Raw genomic sequence first — 24,900 nt, 5'->3', positions numbered from 1 at the left:
AAGCTCTACCATATACCAAAGACTAGAAACAGATTATTCATTTGTATCTCAGGAACTTTATATGAACACTGTTACTCAATGAAACATTTTAAAGTAAGTAAAAGGAATAGTTAAAACACTACCTAAAACAAGAGTATTTAGGCAAAACGTTAAATGCTAATGGTTAGTTTTTACTACTCAAAGGAGAACAGACTGGGTATAGACACACAGGTGATAAGTCACAAAATTCTAACCCATTAATGAATTATAATACTCTTAGATCTATATCTTCCTTCAATATAGTCAGTAAAGTTTTAAGGCTTACCTTCTTCTGTTTCTACTGGCTGCTGAGACAGAATTTTAAGAAGAATTGGGTTTTTCCACACCCCTTCCTTGGTAACATGAACCAGTATTTGTAGGTTATTATTCCCAAATTCCAATAATGCATCATGTGACTCCTAAAACAAAAACAGCATATCCAGAAAATAGGCTAATAAGCAATGTGAAAAATAGTTTTGCCTTTTCAATGTATCTGAACATCTACAAAAGGAACTACTATCTTGCATTTCCTAAAAAGAAATAAGCAGGAAAAAAAACTCCTCAAAGCTTTGTGAATTCTATTACTATTTTCTTTAAAAAAAAGAAAGAAAGAAAGAAAGAAAGAAACTAGAATGTATTCACTAAATTAAAGGGCACCTTTAAAATGTTTTCCTAAATTCTCCTTAGGTAAAATTATGACAATTGAATTTACAACCTCACATTACTAAATTATTTTAAGACTACTGTACAGCTTTCTTTTAAAGGATTCTACAGTACTCACAAAGGCAATTCCTTCTAATAGAAGTATTACTTAATGAGGCCAAGTGATGTATTTTTTCAATGTTTAAATTCTTCTATCAAATGACATTTTAAATGAAAAGTGGCTCTATCTAAAGTATCATGGAAAGCCTAGGTTATTAGCTCATTCAATCTCCTCAGAAAACAAATATAATTGCCAATAGTTTGTTCTTCAAAATATTTATGTACAAAAAGGGTCAAGAGAAAGGGATCAGAAATTTAACTTGACATAAATTATTAAGTTTATGTCTCCACTGTCCTCTATTACTAGTGAGGATTGCTGGTTGTTCCCATATTCTAAAATTTTAATGTTTTTTTTCTTATTTTAGAATGCTGAAATTCTCATGAAACATTAAGCTTCCATTTATAGCAATATTCTTTGGAAAATATAAGTTAATGATGTTCACAGACCAAAGAATATAATCTTATATACACTTAAGTGAAATATAAAAAATAAAATTCATTTTTCCCCATAATTTTAGTGTCAAAATTGTAGGTTTTTAACACATGCACTCCCAATATGCTGTTACCTTCTCAAGAGAAAGGTTTTAAAATTTAGAACTGACACAGAAAGTGTTATTTCCAATTAACAGTTTACTAAAAGCAGTATTCAACCAATGTTGCAATTTTTCCTTTAAGGGCTTGAAGTCTCTTCAGGCTTCTTTCTCCTTAACTTAAGATAACAAGCATTTATTCTACAATGAAGATGAGGATTCTATGTAAAAATTTCAGAATTTGCAGTGTCTGATTACCTTATATGTAAATTATATGTAATATTTAATAGACTCATATCATCACACTTTGGCAGGAAATAATACCATCCACGATGATACACAGAAACTAAAATGAAAGACCACAGTCTGGGTTAAAAATAAAAACAGCTTTCTGTTTTTCATCTGTTCAAAATATAGTGTATTCTGCATAAGAATGATGTGCATAATTCTTTGTTACCAACAGGTATATATTACAGCAAAGTTACTTTTAAAGGGGAATATTAAAATCTTTTAAAACTATGGTAGAATTTTAAGAATCATTTTAAAACTTAAATTTGTTTCTTTTTTAAGGTAAAATATATACAAGTCCACATCCTGAAATCTGTAATAAAGAAATACTAGCACAAGAAGTTTACCGTAGTACTATTTACAATAAATTACAGAGATCTGGCCAAATAACTTATGGTGCAACCACGTAACAGAAGCGCAGGAAATCATCAAATACGGGAGAACTATAGATACAAACTTAGACATACATCCATGATAAAATTAGGTTTAAAAAAGTTGCCAAAAATAGGACCTCGTTTTTGTTTATTAGAAAATCCATTTCAGGGTTTATTTTCATATCCATAGGCAAAGATCTGGAGGGTTACATAAACTGAATGTAGTGAATGAGAGTGTTCTGTCTGCAGCCTGCTCTGATAAAACTATTCTCTTACCAAAACTTTCCTCAAAACTATCTGCTGCCTGGGCGCCTGGGTGGCTCAGTGGGTTAAGGCCTCTGCCTTCGGCTCGGGTCATGATCTCAGGGTCCTGGGATCGAGTCCCGCATCGGGCTCCCTGCTCGGCGGGGAGCCTGCTTCCTCCTCTCTCTCTCTGCCTGCCTCTCTGCCTACTTGTGATCCCTCTCTCTGTCAAATAAATAAATAAAGGGACGCCTGGGTGGCGCAGTTGGTTAAACGACTGCCTCTGGCTCAGGGCGTGATCCTGGAGTCCCGGGATCGAGTCCCACATCAGGCTCCCAGCTCCATGGGGAGTCTGCTTCTCCCTCTGACCTTCTCCTCGCTCATGCTCTCTCTCACTGTCTCTCTCTCTCAAATAAAAATAAAATAAAATCTTAAAAAAAAAAAAAATAAATAAATAAATAAATAAAATCTTTAAAAATAAAAACAAAACTATCTGCTGCCTTGTTCATTTATCACTAAAATAAGAAAACTTCAGGGCTTTTACCTTTTAGATTTCAACAGGGACCATGTCTTACATTTATCTGTACCTCTACTGAAATTCATTTTATTCAACACATATTCAAAAATACATCCTATCTGATAAACAGTGGAAAAAGTTACACAGGTAGAGAGAAAAGGCAAGTATTTTATGTAGGCATATGATCTAAGAAAGTAATAAAGAATTAAGACAGTATTCTCTCTGCAAAGAATACTATTATAAGTAAACAGTAACAACCCAAACAAGAATAGTAAGATTTGCCCTTCTAGACCTTTGTATGCCAGGACAAAACTACTAGCAGGCCTCAAAACACAGTGTGACAAGGTGATTTTACCAGCTGTATGAGTATGTGAGGAATTAGGGATCACATTATAGGGATTAAAATAGGCCAAGGATAGGACCAAAAAAAAAAATCCTCTTTTCCCCAAAACAAAAAGATTAACATTATTTTTTTTTTTTAAAGATTTTTTATTTATTTATTTGGCAGAGAGAGAGATCACAAGTAGGCAGAGAGGCAGGCAGAGAGAGAGAGAGGAGGAAGCAGGCTCCCCGCTGAGCAGAGAGCCCGATGCGGGACTCGATCCCAGGACCCTGAGATTAACATTATTATCATTTCGTTTTGGGTTATATATCCCAAAGGAAAGAAATGTCCAGATAATGAGGTATGTATGTTAATATACAAATCTTTACTTGTGCCTACATCAAACAGGTACAGACTACTAGAGTTTGTGTCCCAAGAAGTAGCTGGCAAAAAGCAAGCTCTGGGTATAAATCCTTTGGGCAAGCTAATTAATATTCTCTATGCCTGTCTCCCGTTTGTAAATGGAGATTCAAATGATCCCTACATTACAAGGTTTGTAATTTGACTACAAGACACAAAACACATAGAAGAAAGCAGTATTTAGTATACAGTGATAACGAATGACAGCTATTACTATTGTGTGTATTTTTTAGAACAGTTTTTCTGTCTCTATCAGTGACATGCAAATTTGCCTCCTGTAGTATTTTCCTCCTATCCAATTCTACCCTCCATAACTTGCTGCTTTCTGATGTACTTACCTATTAAGGAAGCTGATAATCAAGCCAATATGAGAGCCAATAGCTCTTCTGTAAGTAAAATGCATGAATAGAATCTATGATTGACTATTTTGGTTGTCTGAGGGACTCATTATGCTAGACACAATCTCTGAAGTGTTAGGGGAAAATTACTAGATAAGTGTACTCAGAATGATCCAAATACTGTTACCTTATAACCACATACAATTTTATATTTGTAATAGCTTTATTCTGTCTAAAAACTTTGCTTTTGTTTTTAAACTTTGTTTCTGAGTAATGACAACTTGTGTTCATTCCTAAGCTATACAAAGGCTAACAAAACAAAATGAAAGACAAAAACAATTTTTAACGCATCCCTTCATTTGGAAGACCTCTTTCTCAAAATTTCATGAACTGAATACCAATATACAATGTACTTGTTTTTCTTCAAAATTTTCCACTTGAGTTTGCTGGGAGAAATTAAGTAGGTGTCTTGGATATCTTAACAAAGACCTTTTTTCAGCCCAAATCAACTCACCTGTAGAGACTGAAGGAAGAGTACCCACACTTCACATGGCAGTTCACTTTCAGACACTGAAAGCAGTAATTCAAAACAACTCCTATAATGTAAAATAATGAAGTCAGTATATAAATGTGGCTATACGCATATCAAATACAGTATGACAATGATACTGTATATGTTTCACATTTTTTTTAAAATTTGCTTCTTACTCTTTAAAATTTTCTTCAATTTAGTTATATTGGCTTTTCAACTTTAAAAAAGAAAAGAAGAAAAACCAGGAGGCATTATAAGGACACTGTGGCTTTAAAACATTTGGAAAATAATATATTCCCTTTAGAAATCATATTCCAAGCAGTTTTATTTAGTTTATTAGGATATAGGAGGGTACTCAAATAGGAACCATTCTGATTCCAGAAGACAAAAACAGGAGCTCACGCTACTGTCAATTCAGCTGATAAGGAGATAAATATATGTAATAAATATATGTAACTATCATGTGTGTAGGCTCTTGTCACTTGCAAAGGAACAGAAAGATTGGCAAGATCATTTCTCTACTTATAACATATCAAGACCACCCAGACTAGAAGTTATCCTCCCAAACAATCTGTAAGCTAAACAAATCTAAAAATTGAGTAACTGTTATACCTCTTCAGTTTGCAGATGAAAATTACGTGAAAGGTATAATTTTATTTGCTAATAGGCAGCCAAATATTAAAACAGCAGCTAAATTATTATTGACTCAGGCTGGTAATCTTATATATATCCTAATATTTTCTGCTAGTAAAATTGTTCTTAGTTCCAATAATCTAACTGAACTGCAGAATTTCATAGTATTTCCCCTCAAAGTGATCCTCAAAGACCACTACAGTTTCCAGATACTCTTGTTAGTTATACTGATCTATACCTAAATAAAGAAACTGTATCATTCTTGGATGCTAAACCTGAGTGAGAAGAGACTCTGGAGGCAATTAAAGATTATGTTGATTATGCTGTGTGGCTGGAGCTTCACTTGTACTTAATCTCCTAGGAACCAGAGTATGAAGTCTCAGAGCAAAGGAAGTTTCATTCGAAGGTATGACTTCTGGTGCTCTGAATAATGGGATTTCATAGTAAAGAGAAGTCAGGCAAACATGACAACCTAAGTACTCAATTTTAACAGTGACTTAAGTACTTCAACTTACAGTACTAATCTGCCAAGCACTAAGAGGACATCTTCACATTCAGTAGTTAAATATGGGCGTGCACTGGCAAAGCTTTGGATGGCAAGTCGATATACCTCCAGAAGATACACCATATGTTCCGAGGCATTCTTGTTGCTTGCATATTGCAATAAGGTCTAAAAAATAAAATTAAAGTATTAATTAAACAATAAAAACAATGAAACAGACAGTCTTTGTTCTCAAATACGTGGTTGCTCCCCTTTTTTCCTAATAAATGCATACAATTTTTTAGGCTCTAATTTGTTTAGAGGATTCTATTTTCCATCACTTCATTAATTGATTCTACTGAGTTAAAGAAAAATCAGAACTGCTATTCTGACACGAGAATAAATCTAAGAGTAAAGCCATAAAATATCTAAGGCTGTTCTCACTAGAGGTCTGGGAGTTTCGATCTCTGAAATTCAATAATGAGTTTCACTAATACATTAAATTGAGCCCCAACCATGTGCCAAGTACTGGGTATCCGAGAATAAAACTATGATCCCTGCCTTCTTCAAAAAGACACTTATTCCTGAGTATGACCCTCAGCTGTGTAACTCCACAAAATCCATTTTTTTCCTACATAAAGAGAATTAAGATTTGGCTCAATTTACACTAACCAATTTATGAAAGAATGATATTATACTTGTATTTTTAACTACTTTTATTTTTAAAAATTAATTTTTAAAAATTTTTAAAAATTTAGAAACACATTCTGACTGGGCTAATCCTAACTCTTTGACTGGGGCTACTTCTATAGGAAAGTCTTATTTTCAGAGGCAGCTTTATCTTGAGTGAATTACATGTGATTTGAATTCATTACCACCACCACTCCCACCCCCCACCCCCCGGAACAATTTCTTCAAAAATTCTAACTTCTTGTCTTTAATTTTTTTGCCCAAAGAACTACAAATAGCTGTGGTAGCATTGCAGGATTCCACTGGATTCTCTGCAATTTTAGTTTCCAAAGTAACAGTCCCTATCTCAGTTCCAATAATTAAGAATAGCCTTGATTACTTTTTTTAAAAAAAGAAAAAAAAAGAACCTTAAAGGAAATACATGATAAACAATTATACCACAGACAATAAAAACGCTTAGCTGGATTATCTGATTATAATACTAGATTACCTGGTCTTTGCATACCTGAATGATCAAGCCATTTATTTTAGGATAGCAATTCAATTAATTATCTTGCTACCCTACCACATTTTAGAGATGTGAGCTCCTTCCATATTTTCAGAAGAGCATTATGTCCTCATTTGATCAAATCCCAAATTTTAATTAAAAAAAAAAACCCTTAATAACAGAGGATCATAAAACTCACCCCATAACAATCCTTTTTGCAGCTAAATGAGTACAGAGAAGGAACATAGAATATGTGCTTATCTGTTATATAAATAAGAGTTTATATAATCTCTGTTAAGAAATTTATTAAAATCTTTGTTAGAAACAAAGCCCGTTTCAAGTCACCAAATTACTTATTGTCTGCACTGGTTAATCTAAAACCAAAGAACTTGACAAATTTATATGCAATACCAGATTTTATGTTCCCTGAGGTCAGATATTATGTGTTATCAATCTTCACAAGCCTAACAATTCTCCACCCACTTCTACCACCACAGAACATTCTCAAGTCTCACTAAATGTTTGCTGATCCATCCACCATTTTATTCACTGGACAAATATTTATGGAGAGCCTACTCTAATCCTACACTGCTAAGTGCTAGGGAAAAAGACATGGGGGGCCTATCCTCATGGAGCTTTCAGAATGAGTCAACACAGACTGACAGTTGAAACCACACATGCAAATTAACCAACTGGTGCCTGAAGTATACGAAGAGAAAGGTACAGTGCATACAGATGAAGTGGGTCTTTCCAGTCCACCTTCCCACTCAGAATTTTCCTGACACCATTCTAGTATCTTCTGACCCAATCATTCCATTAAGACTTCTTCTACAAGTTACACAATTTCAAAGATCCAATACCCCATGGGTATTTATGTTTATAGCTTGCCCTATATTGACTTATACATTCTTATGTTCCTGAATCTTTTCACCCTCATGTATTAGTCCAATTAAACAGGTCTCCTTTAATATATTCATTATGACATATTTTGAGCATTTAAAGAATTACGGGAACAATTTTCTTCACTATAACCTTTTTTAAAAAATTCAGGATTAAGTTAAATGAATTATAGCTATCCGTGATATTCCATCAGAAGCAGTAGAGAAAAACAGAGGTCTTATTTCTTCTTAGAAATTTAAATTTTAGACACCAACAAAACTGAAGGAGAAAGGGAAGGTAAATAATAAATTCCACTCTGGGGCGCCTGGGTGGCTCACTCCAGTGCCCCTCCCCTCATCCGAATCCTATCTATATTCCTCACTACATGGTTTCAAAGAGATTGGCAGCATCCTTAATATTTTCTAAAAATAACAAAGAGGGAGCATTTCTTCCTTCTTAAGTTTATTTATTTATTTAAAGTAACCTCTACACCGAGCATGCTCAAACTCATGACCCCAAGATCAAGAGTTGCATGCTCTTCCACCTGAGCCAGCCAGGAGCCCCATAACAGGGAGCATTTTACAGAATGGTCAAATTTGTATCGCAATTTAAAACTCAAATGGTGCAGCACCATGGTGGCTCATTCAGTTAAGTGACGCATCCAACTCTTGATTTCAGTTCAGGTTGTTGATCTCAGGGTCTTGGGATTGAGCCCCAGGTAGGCCTCCACACTCAGCAAGGAATCTGTTTGAGATTCTCTCCCTCTCCATGCTCTCCTGCATGTGTGTGCATGCTCTCTTTCAAATAAAACAATCCTTTTCAAAAATGTCATTAAAAATAATAAAATAATAAATAAATAAAACTGAAATGGTTCAAGATGAATATTCCCAATGGAATACTCCTAGTATTTCTGAACACATAGTATAAGCTAGGCATTCTCCTAGGAGCTTTACATGCTACTAACACAATTTACAACAACCCTGTGAACTAGGTAATTTATCACCAGCCCATTTTAAAAATGAGGAAACAGAGGCACCTGGATGGCTCAGTTGTTAGAACATGCAAGTCTTGATCTCAGGGTTTTAAGTTCAATCCCCACACTGGGTGCAGACATTACTTTAAAAAAAAAACAAAAACACAGACAGATTGTTTGTCCAAAGTCAACCAGTAATTAACCGCTGGATTCAGGATTTAAATTTGAATTCAGGGTCATCTGGCTCCAGAGCCCACACCTTAGGCTTTGCTTTAGGTCTTCTCAGAAAGCACAACTCTACGACTATTCTAAGTGTGCTTTTAAATTCTGCTTTCTTCCCCCTACACACTATCTTTAATATTTTGCAGCAAGCAGTATCATGGAAGTGACTGCTTCTGGTAAGGTTTTGCAGCAATGGAGCTGACTGACATACTGGTGGTTCACAAAGAAATGAAAAGAGGTATCTGGTATTTATCATTAAAGCTACATGTCCTGTGGCAAAAGGAAATCATCACTTTTTTTTTTTTTTTAGATTTTAATTACTTATTTGACAGAGAAAGACACACAGAGAGAGGAATACAAGCAGGGGAGTGAGAGGGAGAAGCAGACTCCCCACTGAGCAGGGAGCCGGACATGGGGCTCAATCCCAGGGCTCTGGGACCATTACCTTAGCCGAATGCAGATGCTTAATGACTGAGCCACCCAGGTGACCCAGAAATCGTCACTTTTAATAATAGAAGAGGATTTGCATTATTTCAAATTTTGCACATGAAGTGAGAAACCTTACAGATTTTAATTTTCAACATAGCAGAATATCCACAATTAAATAAATCTGAGTAAAATGTGACTGCACCATGACAAACAGGCTTCCAGCAAGACAAAGTTTGGCTTCTGCAGTATGGGTCAAGTTTGAAAAAGCAAAAGTAAGAGGAACAGGAGGACTCCAAAGAGACAGCAACGTTGAACAAAGTCAGAAATGACTAAAACAAATGGGGTCAAATGGTAACAAGACTTAGTAACACCCGGTGAGGAAACAATGGAGGCTTCCCATGAAGAGACCAAGCTGGGTGTGAGATGAAATAGAAGGGGAGGAAAATGGCTGGCTGCTCACAGACAGAAGGTGGCTAAGTCAACTAAAACCTTTAAGTCTTTCACATATGTTGCTACTGAGCCCCACTCATACTTTCAGTACTGGTTATAGTTGGTTTTTTAAGGCCAGAAAAGTATGACTTATTACTCTATCATATCTACCTAATTCAACCATCCTGATTAAACTTCACTGGATTCAATCCATCATCCCAGCCTACCAAGGTTATTTTTAGATAATGATTCTGCCATAAGATTTAACTACTCTTCTTGAATCTTTCCATTTTGAATTCTAATACCTTTTATTGTTTTGTCATAAAACTAGTATCATTTACTGTTTAAAAAATAGAGAGATGGAGGGGCACCTGGGTGGCACAGTGGGTTAAGCCTCTGACTTCCGCTCAGGTCATGATCTCAGGATCCTGGGATCGAGCTCTGCGTTGGGCTCTCTGCTCAGTGGGGAGCCTGTTTTCCCCTCTCCCTCTGCCTGCCCCTCTGCCTGCTTGTGATTTCTCTCTGTCAAATAAATAAATAAAATCTTTTTAAAAAAGAGAGAGATGGAGAAGTAGAAATAAAAATATCAAGAATCCTTACTCTCATTCGGGTAACAGACCACTGTTAAGAAGTAATACTAAGTTTGAAAGGGTTTTTTGTTTTTGTTTTTGTTTTTTAATAATGCCTAAATAGAAGCATTTTAGTGGCATTATACTACACATTGTTTTATAAAATTTTCTCCAACATCAGTATGGTATTGCTGCATGGCCTGTGTTGTGTACCACAATTTATTATCGAATTCTCTGCTTCTGGACATTATGGTTTTAATTTTGCATTATTATAATGTTGAAAGCACTGTTCCAACTTCTTCCATGTATCCATGACAATTTTCTCAAGATAATATCCTATAAATGGAATTCCTGGGTCAAAGGCTGCATTATTTTTTAAGGCTTCACATAATGTCAAATTGTGCTCCAGAAAATTTGTTCCAATTTACATTCCTATTATTAGTGTTAAGACAGTGACAAATTAAAAGCTGTCAAAATTACTGTATATTATAATCTAAATATAATTTTTTGAGTATCAATTGGATAGGAGAAATACAATTATTTTGTTTATTCAATTTACAATCATTTCAATACTGGTGAAGTTGTATAAAATTTTCACATATTTCTTTTATGAAATCATTTTTAAAAATCACCATAGCAGAGTGCCTGGGTGGCTCAGTAGGTTAAGTGGCTGCCTTCGCCTCAGTCATGATCCTGGGGTCCTGGGATCGAGCCCCACAGTGGGCTCCCTGCTCAGCAGAGAGCCTGCTTCTCCCTCACCCTCTGCCTGCTGCTGCTCTGCCTATCTCTCTATGCTCTCTGTGCTCCTGTGCTCTCTATCTCTCACCAAATAATAAATAAAATCTTAAAAAAAAAAAACACCATAGCATCTGTACAGTGTCTTCATCTGAGTTACTAATAACAGTAAGGAAGAAAGCTTGGATGAGGACAGTTCCAATAGTTAATCTTCCAAAGAGGAAGAAACGTTCTCTAATTCATTCTATGAGGCCAGCATTATTCTGATACCAAAACCATACAAAGACTAAAGAAAACTACACATCAATATCCCTTAAAAGCATTGATTTAAAAAAAAAATCAACAAAATACTAGTAAACTAAGGGTGGCTCAGTTGGTTAAGCAGCTGCCTTCGGCTCGGGTCATGATCCCAGCGTCCTGGGATCGAGTCCCACATCGGGCTCCTTGCTCAGCAGGGAGCCTGCTTCTCCCTCTGCCTCTGCCTGCCATTCTGTCTGCCTGTGCTCGCTCTCCCTCTCTGACAAATAAAAAAAAAAAAAAAAAAAATCAAGGATATTTTAAAATGCATTAGTTACCATGACCAAGTGGGATTTATTCCTGGAATGCAAGGATGGTTCAGTGTATGAAAATCAATCAATGTAATAATGATTAACAGAATAAAGAGGTAAACCCTCAAGAGCACTTCAACTAGTGCAGAAAGAGCATCTGAAAAATTCAACAACTTTTCAAGATAAAAAATCAACAAACAAGGAACAGATGGAAACTATCTCAACATAAAATATAATCATAAATGAAAAACCCACAGCTAACATTAAATTCAATAGTGAGATTGAAAGCTTTTCCTTTAAGACTGAGAAAAAAAGGGATGCCTGGGTGGCTCAGTGAGTTAAGCATCTGCCTCCTGCTCAAGTCATGATCTCAGGGTCCTGCGATGGGAGTCCGGTATTGGTCTCCTTGCTCAGTTGGGGGTCTGCTTCTGTCTGCCACTCCCCCTGCTTGTGCTCACGCTCTCTGACAAATAAATAAATAAAATCTTTTTTTTTAAATGCCCACTTTCGGGGCACCTGGGTGGTTCAGTGGATTAAGCCGCTGCCTTCAGCACAGGTCATAATCTCAGGGTTCTGGGATTCAGCCCCCCATTGGGCTCTCTGCTCATTGGAGAGCCTGCTTCTCCTCTCCCCCCTCCCCCCGCCTGACTCTCCGCCTACTTGTGATCTCTCTCTCTGTCAAATAAATAAAATCTTAAAAAAAAATTTTTTTTCAGCCTTTAAAACTAAATAAATAATTAATTAAATAAAAGATTTTAGAACGCCCACTTTCACCAATTCTATTTAAGACAGTACTGAAGCCTCGTGAGAGCAATTCCTCAAGAAAAATAAAAGGCACCCAAATCTGAGAGAAAGTAGAAGCACCACTGTCTGCAAACTACATGATTGCATATGTAGAAAATGATAAAAGATTCCACATTAAAAATCAACAGTGAGAATAAACAAAATCAGAAAACTTGCAGGATATAAAATTAAAACACAAAAATCAGCTGATTTTTATACAATAACAATGAATAATCTGAAAAGTTAACTATTTCATTTATAGTAACATCAAAAATATAGTTAGGAATAAATTTAACCAAAGAGACTTGCACACCGAAAACTATGAAACTTTGCTGAAAGAAATCAAAGACACAAATAATGGAAGGACATGACATGGAAATGTTCACAGACTAGGAAACTTAATAATGTTAAGATGCCAATACTGCCCAAAGCAATCTACAGATTCAATGCAATCCCTATCAAAATCTCAATTACTTTTTTTTTTTTTTTCAAAAACAGAAAAATCTGTCCTAAAATTGTTATGGAATTCCAAGGGACCCTGAATTGCCAAAACAATCTTGAAAAGAAGAACAAAGTTATAGATCTCACGTTTCCTGATTTCAAAATCTACTACAAAGCCAGAGTAATCAAAGCACTGTATACTGGCAAGAAGACAGACATAGAGACCAATGGAACGGAGAGCCCAGAAACAAACCCTTACATGTATGGTCAATGAGTTTCCCCAAGAGTGCCAAAACCATTCAATGAGAGAAAGGGCAGTCTTCTCAACAAACAGTGTTGAGAAAACTAGGTATCCATACACAAAAGAATTAATTAGACTCTTACCCTATACCATCCATAAAAATTAATACAGATCAAAGAGCTAAATATCTTAGAGGGGCACCTGGGTGGCTCGGTGGGTTAAACCTCTGCCTTCGGCTCAGGTCATGATCCTGGGGTCCTGGGATGGAGCCCCGCATCGGGCTCTCTGCTCAGCGGGGAACCAGCTTCCCTTCCTCTCTCTCTGCCTGCCTCTCTGCCTACTTGTGATCTCTCTCTGTCGGATAAATAAATAAAAATCTTTAAAAATAAATTCTTAGAAGAAAACACAGGGGGGAAAGCTTCATGACATTGGATTTTAAAATGATTTCTTAAGTAAGACACCAAAAGCATGGGTGACAAAAGTAAAAACAAACAAATTGGATTATATCAAAACTTAAAACTTGTATCCACCCAAGGGCACTATCAACATGGTAAAAAGGCAACACAAAGAAAAGGAGAAAATATTTGTACATTATGTATCTGCTAAGTGATATATATATAGCAGTCTTGGGGCACCTGGGTGGCTCAGTCATTAAGCAGCTGCCTTCGGCTCAGGTCATGATCCCAGTGTCCCTGGATCAAGCCCCGCATCGGGCTCCCTGCTCAGTGGGAAGCCTGCTTCTCCCTCCCACTCCCCCTCTTGAGTTCCCTCTCTTGCTGTGCCTCTCTCTCTGTGTCAAATAAATAAATAAATAAAATTTTTAAAAAGCCTTAAAATTCAACAAAAAAAAACAAACAACCCAACTAAAAATAAGCAAAGGATTCAAACAGGCATTTCTTTAAAGAAGATACAAAAATGGCCAAAAAGCACATAAAAACATGCTTAACATTACCTATTAAGAAATGCAAATCAGGGAGTGGCATGCCTGGGTGGCTCAGTTAGTTGAGTGCCTGACTCATGATTTCATCTCAGTCATGATCTCACAGATCATGAGATCCAGTCCTGCATTGGGCTTCATACTCAGTGGGGCAGTCTGCTTGAGATTCTCTTTCCCCCCTCCTCCAGCTGATGCATATGTGTGCTCTCTCAAATAAATAAATAAATAAATAAATCTTTAAAAAAAGAAGAAGAGAAGGAGGAGGAGGTGGAAGAAGAAGAAATGAAAATCAGGGACACCTGGGCAGCTCAGTTGGTTTGGTTTTGGCTCAGGTCATGATCTTAGGGTTTTGAGATCGAGCCCTCCATTGGGCTCCACACTCAGTGCTAAGTCTCCTTGAGATGCTCTTTCACCCTCTCCTTCTGCCCCTCTCCCACACCCGTGCTCTCTCTTTGAATAAATTAAATCTTTTAAAAATGCAAATCAAAATCACACTGAGATAACCACTTTATACATTAGGATGGCTATTACCAAACAACACAAATCAAAAACAGAAAATAGTAAGTACTGGCAAGGAAATGGAGAATGTGGAACCCCTGTGTTGTCAGTAGGAATGTAAAATGGTGTAGCCATTGCAAAAAATGTCATGGTAGTTCCCCCCAAAATTAAACAACTATCATATGATCCAGTATCCACTTCTGGATATACCCCCAAAACAATCAAAAGCAAGGACTTGATGAGGTACTTGTACCCATGTTCACAGTAGCACTATTTATAAATAGCCAAAAGGTGGAGAACCCCAAAAATCCATCAATGTATGAATGAATAAATAAACTGTAGTATGAACACACTATGGACTCTTTTTTTAAAAAAGATTTTTATTTATTTGACAGAGATCACAAGTAGCTAAGAAGCAGGCAGAGAGAGAGGAAGGGAGGCAAGCTCCCCGCTGAGCGGAAAGCCCAACATGGGGCTTGATCCCAGGACCCTGAAACCATGACCCAAGCGGAAGGCAGAGTCTTTAACCCACTGAGCCACCCAGGCGCCCCACACTATGGACTATTATTCAGCCTTAAAAATTAAAGGAAACTTGGAGCACCTGGGAAGCTCTCTCAATTAAGTGTCTGACTCTTGGTTTTGGCTCAGGTTATGATCTCAGGATTGTGAGAATGAACCCCGTGTCCAGCTCTGCAGAATCTGAGTGTCTCTCTCCCTCTGCTTCTGACTCCACCCCCACTCACTCTCTCTCTAAAACAAACAAAAAAATAAATCTTTTTTTAAAAAGGAAATGTGAAGGACACCTGTGGGCGACTCAGTTGCTTAAGCATTTGCCTTCAGCTCAGGTCACAATCCCAGGGTCCTGTGGCTGAGTCCCACACTGCGCTCCTTACTAGCAGGGAGCCTGCTTCTCCCTCTGCCTGCTCTACCTGCCACTTACCTTGTTGGTACACTCTCTCTCTAACAAATAAATAAAATCTTTAAAAAAAAAAAAAAAGGAAAGGAAATTTGACAATGCTACAACATGGATGAAACCTGAAGACATTATGCTAAGTAAAATTAGCAAATCACAAAGAGACAAATAATGGTTTCCACTCCTATGTTGTACCATAGTCAAATTCTTAGAGACAGAAAGAAGTATGGTTGTCAGAGGCTGGAGAGAGGGAGGAATGGGGAATGAGTATCTAATGGGTGCAGAGTTTTGGTATGGGAAGATGAAAATATTCGGGATATAAATGGTGGTGATGGTTTCCTATCAATGCAATATATTTAACACCAATGAATATACACTTAAAAATGCTTAAAATGGGGGACGCCTGGGTGGCTCAGTGGTTTAAGCCTCTGCCTTCAGCTCAGGTCATGATCTCAGGGTCCTGGGATCGAGCCCCACGTCGGGCTCTCTGCTCAGCAGGGAGCCTGCTTCCTTCTCTCTCTCTGCCTGCCTCTCTGCCTACTTGTGATCTCTCTCTATCAAATAAATAAATAAATAAATAATCATTTTTTAAAATGCTTAAAATGGTAAATTTTATATTATGCACAATTTTATATTTACTACGATTTTAAAAACACCCCAAAAGGGGTGCCTGGGTGGCTCACTTGGTTAACTGTCTGCCTTCAGCTCAGGTTATGATCCCGGAGTCCTGGAATTGAGCCCCACATCAGACTCCGTGCTGATCAGGGAGCCTGCTTCTCCCTCTCCCTCTACTACTCCCCCTGCTTGTGGTCTCTCTCTCTCAAATAAATAATAAAATCTTTAAAACAAAGACAAAAAAGAGTTAACTCCATGTCATTTTCGATTGGCAACTTTCAAGAAACATGAGTGAGCGAGCATACAACAGAAAGATGGGGAGGAGAAAAGGATAAATTCAAATACCCTCCATTTCTGCTTTAGTGAGTCATTATTACCAAAAGGACTGATCTAGAATACTTTTTAAGTTTGGAGATTTTAAAATCCAAGCCTAGTCACACTGGGGAAAAGTATTACAATTTGGACCTAGCCATGTAATACAGTGAAATGCTACTTCCTGTGGTTGTTCATTCAAACCTCTTACCCTCATCATTTGCCAGCTGACCTGCTTTAAAATCTGTCACCTGAAACTGAGTATCATTTTTCCCCAGACATTATACAATATAACTTTTAATAATTAAGAGTTTAGTAAAAATGAAAAAAAAAAACCACCAAAAACAAAACAAAACAAAAAAAAACCTTCTTAACCATTTTTCAAAGTACAGTTCTATGGCATTAAGTATATTTATATTGTTGTGCTACCACTACAAACTATCCATAGAATTTCTATCCATAGAATTTTCATCTAAACAGTAACTCCCTATTACTCCCTCCCTTCAAGCCCTCTGGCAACCACCATTCTACTTTCTGAGTCTACTTTCTATGTGCAATACAGCTTTCATATTGTATTTTCTGTTTGAAGAAGCAGTACAAGAATATGATAAATGGCATCAGGGTAGACAAATAAATCAGTGATAGAGTCCAGCCTACATACATATGGCTAAATGATTTTTTTAAAGGTGCAAAGGCAATTTCTTAATTCAATGAGAAAGCAGTCTTTTCAACAAAGGAATGCAATATTTAGATTTATTTTAAAAACACAAAAAAAACTTCCAACACCCCCCATATAATATACAAAAATTAACTTCAAGTGGATCATAGTTCTAAATGTAAAAGCTCAAACAAATTTCTGGGAGAAAACAGAAGAAAATCTTTATGGTCTTGAGACAGACAAATTTCTTACATATATAACATGAAAAACATAATTCATAAAAGAGAAAGCTGACAGACTGAACTTTATCATAATCGAGCACTTGTATTCTTCAAGATATACTTGTTGTTTTTTATTTTTTTAAAGATTTTATTTATTTATTTGACAGACAGAAATCACAAGAAGGCAGAGAAGCAGGCAGAGATAGAGAAGGGAAAGCAGGACCCCTGCTGAGCAGAAGCCCAATGCAGGGCATGATCCAGAACCCTGAGATCATGACCTGAGCCAAAGGCAGAGGCTTAACCCAATGAGCCACCCAGGCACCCCTCAAGATATACTGTTAAGAGAAGAACAACAACAACAACAAAAGCCACAGCCCAGGAGAATACTTATGCAAAGAATATACTCAATTCCATTTTTCCCCTGACCCCCTCAACTCTATGGTTATAGAAGGGATCAATTTAATAGAAATTAACCATGGCTTGGCTGCTCGTGTGCCCACCTAGTTACGCAGGACTTTTCCCTCCTGTCTTACCCAGTATTTCCTAGTTGTTCTTCACGGTATCTCACATGAGTTCACCAACAGTTCAGTCCAGAATGTGTGACATCCACCTCAACTCATCCTTGTGATTTGCTCCCTACAAGCAGGTAGACAGCACCTCAGGCTTTCCCCATTGGCCACATCACCACAATGCAATCTGTGTCAAGTCCAAGGGTATTCCCTCCAGAGTCCCAAGTGAACCACAGACAGAATGTGTATAACTTAGAAGTGATACAAATCACCATCCCCATTCTGCCCACTCTTTGCCATCTAAGCCTCAACATGAAAAAATATATATATTTTGTGTGTATACACATATACACACACACACACATAGATATCTGATGGTTTATGTCCAGAAACAGACTCCCACACACATCCCTCTCAAACCTCAACAATAAGAACACAAACAACCCAATTTTTAAATGGCCAAAAGATCTGAAAGGTACTTCACCAATAAAGATATAAGGATGGCAAATAAGCACATAAAAAAATATTCAATATAGTAACTCATTAGTGGGGCTAATTAGTGGGTGCTAAGCCAGTTAAGCACCCAACTCTTGACTTCTGCTCAGGTCTTGCTCTCATCAGGTGAGATCAAGCTGTGTCAGGCTCCACACTCAGTGGGGCATCTGCTTAAGATTCTCTCTCTCCCTTTGCCCCTTTCCCCATTCACGCAAGCACGCATGGATAGCTTCCTCTCTCTGTCTCTCTCTCAAAAATAAATAAATCTTAAAAAAAAAAATTAAGAGCACCTAGATGGTTAAGCATCTCCCTCTCCCTCTGCCTCACATGTCCCCTGCATGTTCTCTCTCTCTCTCAAAAGAATAAATCAGTCATTAAATAAAATAAAAATAAGTCATTAGGGAAATGTAAATTAGAACCATAAAGAGCTACCAATAATTTCAGAATGGCTAAAGCAAAGACTGGCCATACCAAGTGTTGATCAGAAGGTGGAAAATTAGAACTCTCATACATTGTTGGTAGGAATGTTAAATGATACAACTACTCTGAAAAGACCTATCATGTGATCCAGCCATTCAACCTAGGTATTTATCCAAGAGAAAGCATCTGTCCACACAAAGACTTATACTAATGTTCACAACAACTTTATCTGTAATAGCCAAAAACTAGAAATAAGCCAAATGTCTATCAATAATAGATGAATGAGCAAATCATGACAGAACCATAAAATAAAATGTATTAATTAGTAATATAAACAACTTGAGTGAATTTTAAAATAATTATACTAAGTAAAAGAAGCCAAAGACATTATAGAGTTTTATTTATATGAAATTCTGAAAAAATGCAATCTAATCTATAAAGACAGAAAGCAGCTCAATAGTTGAGTGATGGTGGAAAGATGGTAGGGAAAGAAAGAGGAAACACAATGGAGTGAGAAAGAACTTCTGGGGGTAATGGATATATTCATTATCTTGATTATTTCATGGGTGTTTGGATATGCCAAAGCTTATCAAATTGCACATTTTAACTAGGAGCAGTTTACTGTCTGTCAATTATACTTTCAACAAAGCTGTTTTTAAAGACATACAGGCTATAGGGTGCCTGGCTGGCTCAGTCAGTGGAATGTGTGACTCTTGATCTCCAAGTTTTTAAGTTCGAGCCCCACGATGGGCATACAGATTACTTAAAAATAAAATCTCTCTTTTTTTTTTTTTAAAGTAGGCTCCACACCCAACATGTGTCTTGAACTCATGACCCTGAGATCAAGACCTAAGCTGAAATCAAGAGCGGGACACTTAATTGACTGAGCCAACCAGGTGCACCAAAAATAAAATTTAAAAAAAGACATGGGCCAAAAGTACACAATCATAAAAGGAATTTAAATAAATTTTGTTTCAATTGTCAGATCTATCAGACTTGTAATTTTTACTGTAAAAAATATAAAACTCCTGTGCATAAATATAATGTAAAAAATGAAAAGATAAACTGAAGATAATTCTAAGGTATACGACTAGTAAAAGACTCATGTTTAACATACATAATTTCATAAAAACTGTAAAGAAAAAGTTGGGGTTAATAAAAAGAAAAAGTCGGGGAGCCTGGGTGACTCAGTTGGTTAAGTGGCCAACTCCTGATTTCGGCTCAGGTCATGATCTCAGAGTTGTGAGACTGAGCCCCACAGCAGGCTCCCCGCTTAGTGCGGAGCTTATCCCTCTCCCTCCCTGCACTTTCCTGCATGCTTGCTCTCTCTCACTTGCTCTCAAATAAATAAATAAAATCTTAAAAAAAAAAAAAAAGTAAAGAAAAAGACAAATAAGGGATGCCTGGTTGGCTCTTGTCAGTAGAGCAAGCAAATCTTGATCTTTGGTTCTTAGTTCAAGCCCCACGCTGGGTGTGGAGACTACTTAAAAATAAATTCTAAGATAAAATAAAATGGCAAATAACCCAACTAAAAAATAAGAAAAAGAAATTCACAGAAGAGAAAATATGAATAGCAATAAATACAACTAAACCTGTAACCCCTTACAAGTAAGCAGGAAAAAAAAAATTAAAACCACAATGAGATATCACAGTCCACCCATGCAAATGGCTGAAATTTAGCTACACCAAGCACTGGCAAGAACGTGGGGCAATGTTCAGTTTCATATACTGATAAGTGGCACAACTTGGCAGTATTTATTATAGCTGAAGGCAGACCTATATATGAACCCAGCAACCCCACTTTAAGCATATACTCTAAAGAAATTCTTGTACTCATGCATCTCAAGATATACTGGAAAGATGTCCACTTCAACAGTTAATGTAAATAAATGCCTCTAAATCCATTAATAAAAGAATGGACAAATGAATTATAATATACTTACATAATAAGACACTACATGCCACTTAACAATGAATGTGCCAAAGCTATAAAACAAATACAGATAAATCTTAGATACATTATGTTGAATTTATTTTATTTTTCCATATGCTGAATTAAAAAGCTGCTGAAGAATATATATAGTACAGCATTTAAGTAAAGCTGAAAAACACATAGACTACTACTACAGACTGTATTAAAATGCACAAATATTAAGTAAAGAGATGCAGCAAAATAATTAAATACCAAAATCAGGATGGTGGTGGGAGATAAAAGAACCTGTGAAAGGGTATATAGGTAGCTTCAATCATTCCATTTCTTAGGTCAGGCTTATTTTATACTCTCTTTACTGTTTTCTATGTTGGAGATATTTGACATTTAACATATGCTTCAAAGTTCTGAGCAAAACTGATTTTCAACCTAGATTCTTTCACCCAGTCTAACACAAACAAGAGATAGGAAGAGATCTCAGAAAGCTACTAGAGAGTATTCCTTCACACCCAAAGTAAGGGAGTAAAAGGAGAAAAGGACACAGAGGGTAGGAAACAGAGAAGAGGGAGAGAAGAAAAGATGTTCTAAAACAACAGTTGATAAAATAAAAATGTATTTAAAAGGGTAACAGGTGGGGCACCTGGCTCGCTCAGTCAGTGGCTCAGATCAAGAATACAACTCTTAGGGGCGCCTGGGTGGCTCAGTGGGTTAAAGCCTCTGCCTTCGGCTCAGATCATGATCCCAGGGTCCTGGGATGGAGCCCTGCATTGGGCTCTCTGCTCAGCGGGGACCCTGCTTCCTCCTCTCTCTCTGCCTGTTTCTCTGCCTACTTGTGACCTCCATCTGTCAAATAAATAAATCTTTAAAAAAAAAAAAAAGAATACAACTCTTGTATTCTCTTGATCTTGGGGTTTTAAGTTTGAGCCCCACACTGGGTGTAGAGAATACTTAAAAATAAAATATTTTTAGAATGAATGGGTCAACCAAGAAATTAAAGAAGAATTTAAAAAATTCATGGAAACAAATGATAATGAAAAATATTTTTTTAAAATAAAAATAAAAAGGAAAAAGGTTAAGTACAAACCATATGAAAACCCAAGAAACAAAATGAATGCTCCACTAACTCATGCAACACATAACACTTTAGTAATTCATTCAAAACTTTTTCTATACATCACTGCTTTTTATCTTGGATATCCTTTCATACTAATACTATAGCACTATCTTATCTGTTTAAATTTTACTTAAAAAAATACTGAAATACAACAAAAACGTAAAATTCACCTACAACCCAACCACTTTAAAATTTTGTATGCAAGAAAGAAGTGAAAAATCACACTTGTATTCCATCTAATTCCACTCCCAATTTCCAACTTCCAAATAAACCCTAAAAATATTTTGGTACAAATGCCTTAGGTACATAAACAAAAGCTTTCCAAGCTCTTTGTAATAATCTCCTGGGCTCAAATGTCTTACTGGTTTTGTGGTGTTCAAAGGGTACTTAATTTTTTGGCATTTCCAAGCCTAAAGTAAAAAGATTTCTGCATTCCTACTCTCCCTTAAATTAGTAAGGTCTTCCCTTCTTAACCATATACTTGCTTCAATTTTTTAGCTTGGAACCAAGGCCAACAAAGCGGACTACAGAAAAGTGGCAAGGAAAATAATTTATTTATAATCCATACAAACTGGAAAAGAACAATGTTGTTTATTCAAACCCACTTATATTAGACCTCAAAATTATTAAGCAATAATTAAACATGGAATTGTTTCACTTATACTCCTCTTACCTAAGGGCAAACTAATTGGAAGATGGATAAATACATATGATCATCAAACACTGACTACAGCTCTACTGTAGCAATAAGCAAACATAACATAAAAATTGTTTAATGTTTATCTTCTCCACTACACAATAAACAAGGAGGGCAAGAACCATACCTGGTTTCTCATCACTGTAGACCAGAACCCAGCATATTGAGTAGTATATAGCAGGTATTCTATAATGACTTGCTTCTGATGCTTGGTACTATTTTTAAAGGATTTGCTAACTTATTTTTGAAGTTTGATTAAAACCGTTTTTGAGGGGTGCCTGGGTGGCTCAGTAGGTTAAGCATCAGCCTTCGGCTCAGGCCATGATTCCAGGGTGCTGGTATTGAGCCCTCCAATGGCTCCCTGCTCATTGGAGAACCTGCTTCTCCCTCTCCCTCTGCCTCTTGCTCTGTCCCCCTCTCTCTCTGTCAAATAAATAAATGAAATCTTTAAAAAAAAAAAAGTTTCTCAGATACACATCTTTGATGAGAGTAAAATATGACTGTATACTAAAACAAATTCAGGGGTGCCTGGGTGGCTCAGTGTAGGTGAAGCAACTGTCTTCAGCTCAGGTCATGATCCTGGGGATCCTGGGATTTAGCCCTGTGTCAGGCTCCCGGCTCAGCAGGGAGTCCACTTCTTTCCTTCTCCCTCTGCCCCTGCCCCCATTTGTTCATTCTCTCTCTAATAAAATCTTTTTTAAAAATTCTAAATAAATATGTAAATAAATAAAACAAATTCAACTAAGTAGATTTGGTTCCAGATTCTCACTGCTTCATTCAAATCCTACAAAGGAGAGGAGCATAATATTGACCAAACTGCACTAATGAGAATTTTTACAAGGAAATGGTTAGATCCTATATTTTAGATGGCTGTTCACAGATTAATGATATGCTAGCCATGAATTTTATTTGGTGGTAAATAAGTATGTCAATGTTCAGAATTTTTTTGATACTATCACCTATTTGAATCCTCACCCCACATCTTACAGTGAGGAGTTTCCCCCTTAAAAGTTTTAAGCTGGAAAGGGAGTGAACTAGGTAACTTCTCAAGTTCTTCCCTCAAACATATGATTATGAAAACATGGCCACCTTTTACCTAGGAACTCAAATTCAATGTGTTACAAATTCAAATCACTTTTGGTATGTATGGATTTCAATAAAATGAGATACATAATTTAAATGCCAAACAATAAACCAGGTTAAAACCAATAATCAAGGGAATAAAAAAACTGTATACAGAATGATCTATTAAACAGGTCAAACTCATTATTTCCACTAGATATGGATCCCAAAGGGCATCCATATTGTTTCAACATAAAAAAATATTACTGTAAATTACACTTCCAGTCTGCAAAGCTCATCACGGGCTCTCTGAATCTAAAACCACATTGCAAATGCTCTATAAACATCTAGGAAACTTTTTTCTTTTAATGAGCTGTGTATCGACAGGAAAATGGTGGAAAGCTGCCCTACAGGAAATACTTTAAAACATCATTCAGGATGGAAATGAAATAAAGAAGTTGACACACTGGGTACCTATCTGCTACCAAAAGTTATGCTAATGGCAATGCTATACTGTCCCACTTAATATTCACAATCACCTATCAGGGAGCTTTCTCTTACCTCCAAGTAAGAAGAAAAAGATCTTCAAGAAGAAGATCCAAGGCAAGGTTTAAGATCACAAGAATGTTAGAAAGCATATTTAGAGTGAAATCTCCTAACTTCTATTGGATATGCTATCCATTTCATAAGACAATAAAACATAAGACAGACCAAAGTTGACGTATCCACACTTACTGATAGAACTTTGTGGGGTAATTTCTTCTGTATTTAACATATTCATTTATCAAGTCCCTTACACACTGAAATAAAGATTTCACTCTGAACGAAAAAGCCAAATAAGGACATCGAACATAACTAATGTAAACAAATAACTTCAGTTCAAATTAGTACAGTGGTTTCCACTGGGGTGGGCATTTATACTACAGGGGTAAGCAATAACCTACTAAGGGCAGAAATAAGTATTAACATGTTAAATGATTTTCAAATATTTCTTTTTTTTTTTTTAATTTTATTAGAGCTCGCACACACGCACAAGAGGGGTGAGGGGCAGAGGGAGAAGCAATCTCCCACTGAGCAGGAAGCCTGATGTGGGGCTCAATCCCAGGACCATGAGATCATGACCTGAGCCAAAGGCCAATGCTTAACCACTTAACCCCCCAAATTTCATCACATTAATATTTTTCTGTGATTGCTTATAATATAGGCACTGCATTAATAAAAGATTTATTATTCATTTATTTCAATAAGGATAACAAATGTTTGGAGTTAGAAAATAATCTTTGGCAAATGTTTTTCAACAGAAAAATTATGTAATTTTGAAGGAGAATCAAACCTTAAAAATTATCTCATTTGGGCACCTGGGTGGCTCAGTGAGTTAAGCCGCTGCCTTCGGCTCAGGTCATGATCTCAGGGTCCTGGGATTGAGTCCCGCATCGGGCTCTCTGCTCAGTGGGGAGCCTGCTTCCTCCTCTCTCTCTCTGCCTGCCTCTCTGCCTACTTGTGATCTGTCTCTGTCAAATAAATAAATAAAATCTTTTAAAAAAAATTATCTCATTTAAGCAGCAATCTGAAACCCCCAAACAAACTGATTTGGCCCAATTCATATATCCATTCAGTGGCACCTTACTTAAAACA

General features: G+C 36.6%; 1 protein-coding gene across 1 annotated transcript in view; it reads right to left on the bottom strand.

The window, feature by feature from the left end:
- The window catches only part of RLF (RLF zinc finger), a 94,508-nt gene that overhangs the window by 57,125 nt on the left and 12,483 nt on the right, over positions 1-24,900 (bottom strand). The window contains exons 2-4 of the mRNA XM_044237922.1: positions 5,493-5,647; positions 4,327-4,408; positions 305-437 (exon numbers count right to left, since the gene is read on the bottom strand). Coding sequence (XP_044093857.1) covers positions 305-437; positions 4,327-4,408; positions 5,493-5,647 — 370 coding nt within the window. The remainder of the gene's footprint in view (positions 1-304; positions 438-4,326; positions 4,409-5,492; positions 5,648-24,900) is intronic.

Source organism: Neovison vison, chromosome 2 (assembly GCF_020171115.1).
Source record: "Neovison vison isolate M4711 chromosome 2, ASM_NN_V1, whole genome shotgun sequence".
In the NCBI taxonomy this organism is placed as follows: Eukaryota; Metazoa; Chordata; class Mammalia; order Carnivora; family Mustelidae; genus Neogale; species Neogale vison.
Note: the sequence above shows the minus strand (reverse complement) of the source record. Positions and strands in the feature narration are given on the sequence as shown.